General features: G+C 37.2%; 2 protein-coding genes across 2 annotated transcripts; one reads left to right on the top strand and one right to left on the bottom strand.

Annotated features, from left to right (window-relative positions):
* Positions 1–2,875: 2,875 nt before the first annotated feature.
* On the bottom strand, positions 2,876–5,303 carry tmem179aa (transmembrane protein 179a-A). Its single transcript, XM_082147786.1, has 4 exons — positions 4,563–5,303; positions 4,338–4,475; positions 4,026–4,104; positions 2,876–3,911 (listed from the first exon to the last, which is right to left on the bottom strand). Exons 1-4 carry the CDS (start codon positions 4,862–4,864, stop codon positions 3,732–3,734), a joined length of 699 nt encoding a protein of 232 aa, XP_082003912.1. The 5' UTR covers positions 4,865–5,303; the 3' UTR covers positions 2,876–3,731.
* Positions 5,304–5,624: 321 nt separating this feature from the next.
* prph2lb (peripherin 2-like b) lies at positions 5,625–10,602 on the top strand. Its single transcript, XM_082146552.1, has 4 exons — positions 5,625–5,755; positions 6,223–7,037; positions 7,544–7,790; positions 9,528–10,602. Exons 2-4 carry the CDS (start codon positions 6,460–6,462, stop codon positions 9,780–9,782), a joined length of 1,080 nt encoding a protein of 359 aa, XP_082002678.1. The 5' UTR covers positions 5,625–5,755; positions 6,223–6,459; the 3' UTR covers positions 9,783–10,602.
* The last annotated feature ends 1,141 nt before the right edge of the window (positions 10,603–11,743 follow it).

Below are 11,743 nucleotides of genomic sequence, written 5' to 3'. Positions count from 1 at the left end.
TTGGATGAAAGCAGAGGATTTTTATTGAAACCCTCCTAAACATCTGACTAATCACATAAATAACATATGATGACTTACGATTGTTGCGGTAATGCACCATTACACTGGTTGCCAGCCGCTGTTAAAAACCAAGAAGATTATTGTTGCTTTGACAATGTATTAGTTCACCCTCTTGCTTAACATTACCGGATGATAAAATAGTATGATCAATTAGTATATAACTGAGAGAACACATTTAGATCTATTCAGCTTGAGAATATAATATGGTAGAGATAAATGCATTTAAAACAGCATTGGAACACATTGCAAATTGCTTGACAAATGCATATCATCATATTGAAAACAAGAGAGAAAAAATTAAATATGAGCGTACAAAAATGTTCTACTGAGAAATACGAATAGACTTAAAATAACAATCGCCTTAATGTTTAAGACTCTAAAAGTTTAAAGCTGATGTCACTGTATTCTTCAAGAAAGGATTCACTCGGGATTCAAAAAGACAAATGAATGCCATTCTACAGGATATACTTGTAAAGATGTCATCTTTTAACATGCAAAGTCTAATCAGAGGCTGTTGTTGACATGGCAGACCAGTTCTTTGAGGTCACAGTGAAACTAGCCTAACTGCTAACATTCCTCTGCGTTCAGAATGTGATGGGTCATATAGCATAAGAGAGCATTTTTAAATCATACTAAATGTTTCAACAACATAAGTATAAATACATAGACTATAAATTCACAATCTGAAATATTAATGAACAATGAGTTCTATGAAGCTAAGTGCAAAATTACAATGACATCTTAAATATAAACCAGTCTTAGAAGAAATTGACTCAAAAAACAAAAACAAAAAAAACCTATAAAATCTGTACCTAAAAACTTGCAAGTAATTGAAGAGTTGTCCCACTCTAATAGAAAAAAGATGGTTAGGGTTCTTGAATTTTAAAGAAGCCTTGCATGTCAAAAAGTTTCTATTTAAAAAGAAATGTCTTAAATTACTGGTTATTTCATTTTTTTTCTAGTAAAAAAGTATGCTTACAAACTGTTGAATTCATAAAATGTAATTAAAACTAAAACTAAATGAATTAACTAAATCCATAAAATGATCCCATGATGGGACCCCTATATGTTCTATAGCCTATTTGAAGCGCCTGACAGAACTCTTTAAGTTTCTATATAACCCTTTTTTCAAAGAGCATGTTTTGGCTAAACTTGCTTGTGAAGTAGAGCTAGTTCCGGTGATAGCATCAGATCGCATTTCTTTGTTTGTTTTTTGAAGGCTCACAGGAGTGAGGTGTTTGCAGGCCAAGTATTTACCTAAAGTTCATGTAATGTGGGATATCTTCAATCTCCTATAAGATTAACCCACATAATAGTTCAATGAAACTTGTCTCCAGTAGCCTTATAGCCCACCATTGGAGTGTCCTGAGAGACCATGGCTGACCTGCTGTTCAAAACCTGTTCAAAACAAAATCAATGTTTGGCAAATTTGAACAGCAGGTCAGCCATGGTCTCTCAGGACAGTCCAATGGTGGGCTATGGAGGAAATCGGATGCTATAAACTATAGTAGGAAACAATCACAACATAGAACATTTGTATAGTTTTCTTTGGCTGCTAAGCAACTATATTATATCAGGAAACTGCAAACTGGTAAAAACTGGTCTCAGATGACACAAATGCTATATCTATGAAGTCATCATTAGGCCAGTATAGAGAAATGGGAGGGAGATAAGTGGAATGCCGTCTGAACTGAACCATGGCTCCTCCACATTCTTATTCTCTGAGAGGATTGGTGACATTTTTAGCCTCTGTGACAGATCTGTATCGAAACAGCTCTTTCATGTGTAAATTAAAGATCCAGTTTGTTACCGACAACCCATGTTCTTTGAAAACGATCAACTTCACATAATCACTGTCACAAGTTTGTTCAGAACTTATAGGCTAAAGAGGAAACATATGCATTTCTAAGTAATAGAATATACTGTATGGCCCTTTCTTTATAAAGTTGTATACATTTTTGTGTTTTGTTGAAATGATTTTATTTGAAAACTGCACATGTATACAACGTATCATTTTGCTGAATCATCAGGAAGTTTTAACTGAGGGTTCATGTTAGGAAATGGTTGAAATATTAGTTAGGTTTTTTAGATTAGATTAGAAAACTTTATTGATCCCAATAAGGGGAAACTCATTTGCCACCATTACACTTTACAAACAACACAAATAGACAATTAAACATAAAAAATAAAAATAAAAACAGTCAATTCATGCAAGAAATGACACAACTTCATTAAAAAAAACCTAACTGCAGTATACATTTTTTTTTCAACATTTTAATGTCACATCCGATGTTATAATGTTGTACAGTATAACCAAAACATGGCCAATATTAAAATGTTCAAATCTATGCAATTTCGTCCATATAAAATTAAAAAACTAAAAGCTAAACTGATCTGTTTTAAATGCTAAAGATTCATTTATACATCACAACATTTATAATGTACAGTATGAAAAATAGATATTAATTTTGGTATTTGCTAAAGATTACATTTAAATTATTGCTGTTTTTAAAAACGTTTGAAGTGAGCATTAGATGAGGGTAAAGGTCATTAATAATCTAAATGTAAAAATTGAGAAAATGAGCATGGACAATATATCAGAGGTTCTCAATCTTTTTGAATCAATGTTACGCTAAATGAATAACTCTAAATGTAAAATAAAGCAGTTAGTGTTATTTTCGAGATTCATCAGTAGGGCTGTTTTGTACCTTTAGCTGTGTGTGTAGCAATTTTATTTTTCAGCCACTTGGTGGAGATAGAGACAATGAAACTGCAAATACACGGTGTGATGAATGGTAAGTTGCACTACACTAGTACATGCCTTGAAGCCAGTACAGTTTTATATAATAATCAGAATAAAAATAAAAATAATAAATAGTTTTGCTGATTATTATTTAAGGTGTTTGAGCTTCAATAACAGAAGACAGGTAGCTAAGAACCTAATTATCAGCGCGGATAAAATTCCAGTTGCATTTCAACAGTAGACTACCACAATACATTTTAGGTTTCACATAAATAAGTTATGATGTAAGGGACCAGCAATAATAAGGGAGAAGCAATTGAATATTTTGTCAATCTAGTGTGTGTTGGCTACATGCAAAAGACTGTATAAAAGTGAGGATAAACTCTGGTCCTATAGGTTAAAGAATAAAGCCGCATTAAGAGCCATTATTCAATTTTATTTCTGATTATATTCTCATGTACAGTAAAGGCAGTACAGTTTCTATTTGCAGTCGACTTTACAATTCACAAGAGTGAACTTGTAAAGCACTGACATCTGCTCAAAGAGAGGGTCCTCATTTACGCTTTACTGGGTCTCCTAATGCATGAGATACAACAATATCTCACAGGCAGTCTTCATTATGTCCTATACTGTAAAAATAAGAGTGAATATGAACATGTGATAATTCCATGTACAGTTTGAAGAGAATTATGTCAGGGTGCTGTCTAAAGAACAACAGTGGAAACAATTTAACTCTGGATTCAGCCTTGTGTCCCATGAACATTTATTTAATTAACATAATTTGAGTTAAAGAATCTAATAACTAAGACTCATATAATGTTTGATAGAGGTTTTATACAAAAATACATTTTATCTTGAGGGCTTAATTCTGCTCTCAGAAACTAGCTCATGCAGTGTAAATGGACTAAGTGCGATATGTACAGTATGTTTAAATCATGGCGTTCCTGTTGTACATGTAAGAACTCCTCTGTGAAGGATGACCAAGCAGGAGCTCCTTCTCTTGAACTAGACCGTCTAGCACCTCCTGTTGTCGGTGGTTATGGTAAACCTTCAGGAAGGCTATCACTGTTAGACCCAGCCAGCATAACCAGGCCGACCACAAGCCAAACTGTGGAAAGAAGAAAATATTGACATATCACATATTATGGATATTTTGAAATACATACTGTAAAATCTCAGCTTGTGAATGTAGATTTTATATTACTTGTGGATGAATGTTTACCTGTGCAATGGCAAACTGGTCATAAAAGGAGGAGTTGTCAACACCGAGCTCTAAATCTGTGTCTTGCAGATCCTCACAACTGCCAAAGAGAAATTAACCAAATTTAAAGCAGAAGTAATTTAAAAAGTGGAACTATTTACAATCACAGCCATGCCAATATTTATTATATATCTTATATATACAGTACACACAGTATACACATACATAGCCTACATTGTAGACAGTCAGCCAGTCATGATCTGCAATGCAGCACTTCTGCTTGTGTGATATTGCTTAATTCTAACTAATTCAAAATGGTTAAAACCCGTCTACCTGCTCGGCATTGCCCCATTTTCAGTGACAGCATCACACCATCCACTGAAGCCAACACTGGAGATAGTACCGGCCACAAAGACTATAAAAACCACCAAGAGGGACAGGAGAAGATTCAGGAAGGCATGCAAAAGAGAGCTGCAAAGAGATAAGGACAGAAAAGAACATCATTTACTGCTTGAAACGTTGGGGTGATTTCATAATCAATTTGATGTAAGTGCTTACTAGTCGTGGCCTTTGCAGAGGAAGAAGAAGGTCCGCCACGCCTGTACGGCCGAGAGGATGAGAGACACGATGCCCACGAAAGTGATGAAGCGGCAGGACGACTCTGGTCCCCATTCTTCAACTATAAAGCGCTGTTTCCCCATCGTCATGTTCTCGTTTTGCCACATTCCCTCAGTAAACAGCAGGCATTTCCCCTGAAAGTCATCGCCGTTTTCAGAGAGAGGCACAACGGCGATAAAACCGAAAATAAAAGCTAAAAAATAAAGGATGCACTGGCCAAAGAGAAAATTATCGACGGCCATCGTTCCGGCGACTGCATTCCGCTATTGCGCATGACGGTGAATGTCGGCATCATATTATTGGACGACTAATGTCACCACTGCATGCACTGCACTCTTTACTTTTGATTGCAGTGTTGTCATCGTTGCCTAAGCTATTTTAAATATTAAATGTTAACAAACATTGTTTAGATAGGAAAAATATCGAACGCTGCAAAATGCAAAAATTGTGTTATATTTAATATTCAGTTCAGCACTGGACATTATTTATTTTTTACTTCTGACGTTTTATTTTACACATTTTATAGACAATCGGGGAAATGGAATCAGATTCATATAGCCTACAATACCTGCTGTCAGATGTGTTTAGCATCATTCTTACGTTCTGCAACTTCATTTTATCTCTAAGCTGACCAACACAATTTTTTCCCAATCTTTGACATAGCCTTACCATTGCTATAGGCTACATGTCAAAAACGAATTTGTCCAGTATACTGACAAATACCAGTCTGAAAATACATAAACATACTAGTTAGGTTCTACCCCAAATCTAAACATTTTACGGAGTTTGTCCTTGAACTGCCCCATGTTTTGGGTTGGTTGGGGTTATTTCACGTAATAAATAGGCCTACATATATTATTATTTATTATTGAAAGCATGGGGATGGGGGTGGGGGGTGGAGCACTGATTTTATTCACTTGGGATTGGCCCAGATGGCTTGGAGGTGTTCTGTTAAATCCAAGGGATAAATGGATTATGTGTAGGTCAAAGTGAGTCTGGACAGCAGTCACAACACACTTCTCACCTCTTCTGTAGTCCCTTACCAGAAATAAGCAAAAAAGGGAATATGACAGCACCATCAATCAAGGTCCATGGATTACAAGCCCTTATGCAACTATGTGAGATCTGAGCAGGTAGGTTAAAGAGGGATAGGGATGTGGAAATTTGACTGAAAAAGACATTAGCTATTATTCAAGCCATTATTTTTTTTTATGTTCTTTTGCAATAACTAATGTAATGATCTATCTATCTATCTATCTATCTATCTATCTATCTATCTATCTATCTATCTATCTATCTGTCTGTCTGTCTTTCTGTCTGTCAATCTATCTGTCTATCGATATTGTGTATCGAGTATGACTGAATTGAAGCTGTAATTAATTCAGTCATTTTCAATATGCAATTTCTAAACTTACTGAACTACAATAAGCTTGCACATTACATTAAACTCAGAAATAATCCTTTAGTATTTACAAGAATATGGTATCAGAATATTAGTATATATAGTATTTTTACAGATATATACTATGTATATTAAATAGCCATTTTCATATGTAAAGTGTCTGTGCATTAATTTCTTACATTTTCATCTTGATTTCAGTACCTGCACTATTATGCAGCCAAGGCCGCCATCCAGGAGTGTAAAAATACCTACTCTAAGCTGCTTATGTGGCCCTCTTGGCCTTCTCTCCCAGTTCACTCCCCTCCTCCCTGTGGAACATGTTCCCTGTTCTCTCCCATTTACCCAGTACGTTATATCAATGTAAATTAAATGAGCTTCACACATGGACGTAAAAATGTACTGCTAAGACGGTAAAAGTAACACTTTACATTGACAATGGCAGTTTTAAAAGTGACATTTACGAAGACAAGGAGAGACAAACTGGCCCAGGTTTTATGGGTGCTGAATTGGGTGTCTGTGGTCACGGGAGTCACGCTCTTCAGCCTGGGCTTATTCTTAAAGGTGGAGATCGAGAAGAGGCGGGAGCTGATGTCAAAAGAGATCGACTCGGTGCCAAACATGCTTATCTGTGTTGGCTTGACTGCCTGTGCGATCAACTTCCTGGGGGGCAAGATCTGCTATGACTGTGTGGACACCACCAAGTTCCTGCGATGGAAGTTGCTGATGCTGCCTTACATCATATGTACCTTTTTCTTTACGTTCTGCATCCTCGTGGGCGCCCTGATGTGCTATAGCATGCGCAACGATCTGGAAGAGTCGCTGTTTTTAGGCCTTCGTGACGCCATGCGCTACTATAAGGACACGGACACGCCGGGTCGCTGCTACATTAAACGCACAATGGACATGCTGCAAATGCAGTTTCAGTGCTGCGGCAATGGAGGGTATCGGGACTGGTTTCACATTCAGTGGATTAGTAACCGCTACCTGGATATGACCAATAGCGAAGTGGTGGAGTAAGTCAATTTTAGTCAATGTACTTTCATGTTAAGGGGTTAAAGGCATTGTTCACTCAACAATGAAAATTATGTCATCATTTACTCACCTTCATGTAATTCCAAACCTGTATGACTTTCTTTTCTCTGCAGAACACACATTTAAAGAATGTTGTGACTGTTTTTGTCTCTACAATTAAAGGTAGTGGGGTCCAAAATAACATTGAACCCCATTGAATTCCATTGAGCGGACAATTTCCAAATATGTTCCACAGAAGAAAAAACTCATACAGGTTTGGAACAACATTTAGGTGAGTAAATGATGACATATGTAATTTTCCTTTTGGTTTAACTATCCCTTTAACAGATGATGCAGAAAGTTTAAATAAAGCTGAGGATTATATGCATTTCAATGCACACTAATATTTCAGAGCAATGCATCAACCTTCATCATCAAAACATTTCTTTACTCTTATTCATCTGTGTATGCCTCCATACATCATTTAATGCACTCTTCTCTTCTTCAGGAGGCTGCGGAGTAACGTGGAAGGGAAGTATCTGATCAACGGGGTGCCGTTCAGCTGCTGTGGTCTGCATTCTCCTCGGCCCTGTATTCAGCATCAAATCACCAACAACTCAGCGCACTATCATTATGACTATCAGAAGGAGGAGCTGAACCTGAACCGAAGGGGTTGCAGACAGGCTCTGCTTGAGCACTACACACAGATAATGCAGTCCATTGGCTTAATCGTTCTCACCATCTGGCTTTTTGAGGTGTGTGATATTGATCTGACAAAATTAAAGTCCATATTCTGTAATATATACACTACTGGTCAAAAGTTGGGAACAATTTATTTGGAATAATTGAATAAAATATACTGTACAAACAGTAAAATCGTGAAATATTATTACAATTTAAAATAACTTTTTTCTATTTAAATCTTTTATAATGTAATTTATTCTTGTGATGGCAAAGCTGAATTTTTAGCATCATTAATCCAGTCTTCAGTGTCACATGATCCTTCAGAAATCATACTAAGATGATTTGGTGCTCATTATTATCAATGTTGAAAACAGTGGAGCTGCTTAATATTTTTGTGGAAAGCGTGATACACTACCATTCAAAAGTTTGGGGTAAGTAAATTAATACGTTTATGCAGCAAGGACGCAATAAATTGACCAAAAGTGAGAATAAAGACATTTATAATGTTACAAAATATGTCTACTTAAAATAAATCATGCAGACTGGAGTAATGGCTGCTGAAAATTCAGCTTTGCTGAATCACAGGAATAAATTTCATTTTGAAATATATTAAAATGGAAAACTTATTTTAAACTGTAATAATATTTATCAATACTACTGTTTTTACTGTATTTTTGATCAAGTGAGCATAAGAGACTTCTATCTTAAAATATAATATAAATACACTCACACCAATGAGTCAAAAACATTATGACCACCTGCTTAATAAGCTGTTGGTCCTCCACATGCTGCCAAAACAGTGCCGACCCGCTGAAGGTGTCCTGTGGTATCTGGCACCAAGACGTTAGCAGCAGATCCTTCAAGTTCTGTAGGGTGTGAGGTTGAGCCGCCATGGATCGAACTTGTATAGGTCCAGGACATCCCACAGATGCTCAATTAAATTGAGATCTGGGGAATTTAGAGGCCAGATCAACACCTTGAACTCTTTGTAATTTTCCTCAAACCATTCCTGAACAATGTGTGCAGTGTGGCAGTGCATTATCCTGCTGAAAGAGGCCACTTGGTCTGAAACAATGTTTAGGTTTTGGCATGTGTCAAATTTAAGTCCACATGAATGGCCGGAAGCATCACACACTTCCTCCACCGGCTTATTGTCGTCCCACAGTGCATCCTGGTCCCATCACTTCTCCAGGTAATCGGCGCACACGTACACGGACATCCACATGAAAACGGGACTCGTCAGAAAAGGCGAACTTCTTCCACTGCTCCGAGGTTCAGTTCCGACGCTTTTGGCAGAGGACAGGGGTCATCATAGACACTCTGATTGGTCTGCGGCTACACAGCCCGCTACACAGCCCCATACGCAGAAGAGTGTGATGCACAGTGTGTGTTGACACATTCTTCCCATAACCATCATCAAAATTTTGTGTGACTTGTGCCAAAGTAGACCTTCTGTTTGCCTGGACCAGATGGGATAGCCTTCATTGCCCTCATGCATCAATGAGCCTTAGGCACACAACACCCTGTTGCTGGTTTGTGGTTTGTCCCTCCTCAGACCACTACTGAAATGGCAAGGCCCACAAGCCTTGCCATTTCAGAGATCATCTGACCCAGTCGCCTTGACATAACAATTTGGCCGTTGTAAAAGTCACTCAGATCTTTATTCCTGCCCATTTCTCCTGCATCCGACACTTTGGTTATGAGAGATGATTGTTTGTTTCCCATCTAATATACCCAGTATCTTCAATGTGGGTTGGTCACTTGTAGTCTACTCATTTTCTTTTCTTTTTCCCCCCTCATTTCTCTAGGTGTCTGTGCTGACAGGAGTGCGTTATCTTCAGACAGCCATGGAAAATGTGCTGAGGTTAGGGGACCCTGACTCTAGGTCTGATGGCTGGCTTCTGGAGAACAGCATTGCAGACACTGCACGTTATAACTTCAACATCATCAAGAACCTGGGCAAGTGCTACCAGGTAGATGATGATCCCAACATAGATGTACCAAGCACCAGCCAGCAAGCACAAGAGAACGTGCCCACTAAGGAAATCCCTGTCGCCAGGTAGAGCTAGAGACATTGGATACTGAGACTTATCCAGCCATTCAACAATGGCAGCCTTGGAAAGGCAGATCCAGCTCTGCATTGTAGCCTTTGACTCTTTACTTGATTTGCACAAAGAGGGAAACAAATGAAGAATGAACTGGAACAGAAAAACATCATATTGGATGCTGAAAATGTGATCTCAGTTAAAAGGCAATTGCAATGTAATCCTTGTGCCATACAAAAGGAAAATAGTACATGTAAAATGATTTAAACTGATTTGCATCAACTCAACAGCCAATAATCAATCAATCACTTCATGTAAAATCTCATTTTGCAATTCTAAAAAGGGGGAAATTCCAGTGACTGACGACTTGCAAGGTAAATTGGGATTAAAATGTTAGTAACACTGTTAAACATGGCTATAAACAAAGATGGTAATGGAAGACAAGCTTCCCTGTGCCTCTACCCTGTAATGAATATTATTTTGTTCATCCTAATGATAATCACGTTTCAAGTTAATCTGAAAAGGGTTCAATTATAGGCCTTTGTTCCATTACTAAGGAGGTATTACCATCCATAAACTATAAAATGCCTTTTGGGATCCAACAAGGATCTTTTTTCTCTTTCGCTCACTTACTTTATTTGTTTCATTTAGGTCTATTCAGTTTTACTACTAGTCAATCATTCATATATTACTTTGGAGACTTACATAGGACTGAGCCAATGGGGCTGAATTTGTTTTTCTTTCTTTTCCCCCCCAGATAACTTATCGGTGCTAACAATGGCTTCTGAATGCATTACTGCAGCACTGATGTTTTATATAAATCTCACTGTTTTGCAATGTATTAAACCCATGGTGTTTTTTTAAATTCTTATAATTGTGACTTTATTTTTTACAATTGCTACTTTATTTATTATATTTGGTGTGTTTATTCAAATAAATAAAAATATGTATATATAAGCTATCTTGCCTATGCAGAAAGACAGACATCTGACAAGTTAAAGCCATAATTTTAAAATAAAGTCTTAATTATAAGAAATAAAGTTGAGACAATGCCTATCTACTGCATTACAGTATGCTCTTCAAGGCAAGCTAAGATGCTTAACTTTCAGGCACAAGTACTGCACCAAACCAAATCCCCTGAACTAAAGAGATTGCACTGCACTTATCTTGCAGTCCGCCACCGAGGTACGCATCCGATTAACAGCGTTCTCTCCATCTTGGATTAAAAAATCATTGACGACTCAATCAACCGCAATAGCTAGCCTGAAGCCAGGTATGACGTTAGAATCCGGAAAACTAATTCGCCGAGGGTTCCTTTGAGATTTTCGGTTTGTGGTTAATAAAGGTTAATAATAGACACATTATTGTGTATAATAAAGCATGTGGTAAACATTATTTGACGATACTTTACACAAATTACACAAACCCATAGCGAAAACGCGAATTTTGAAGCAGTTATGTTCATTTTTGAAAACGTACGTTTTTAATAAGCAACTAGAAACGTCAAAGTATCGTCAAGTTTTGTTTACCACAGGCTTTATTCTACTCATTAGGGGGTGAAAAAACATTATAAACCCCATAGGAAAATCTCGGAGGAACGTTTGGCGAGTCTTCCAGTTTCTGACGTCATACCTGCTGCGCCACTCTATTGTCACGTGTTACTGTTTATGTTCCTTTTCTCAGCGATGGTAAGGTAAACAGGATGACCAATAATTTTTGCAAAGTGTGCAGGGGTATATTTCCATATGATGCTCAAATATAAATCTTTGAAATTAATATATTGACTTATAATGCCTCAAGACAAGACACACAAAAAACCCCACAATGCAGATAACACAAGACAATGCAGCCAAACAACTTTAATTTTCCTAGACATCTTTTGTTTTTTTTCGTGAACAGCATAACGATTTTATATAGAAGGGTATTCAAATTGGATCGTCGTAATCATTTCATACAGGAATACATTCGTTAATATAGGT

This window comes from Leuciscus leuciscus (genome assembly GCF_965113295.1).
Source record: "Leuciscus leuciscus genome assembly, chromosome: 19".
NCBI lineage: Eukaryota > Metazoa > Chordata > Actinopteri > Cypriniformes > Leuciscidae > Leuciscus > Leuciscus leuciscus.
This window is presented reverse-complemented; position numbering and strand designations above follow the sequence as displayed.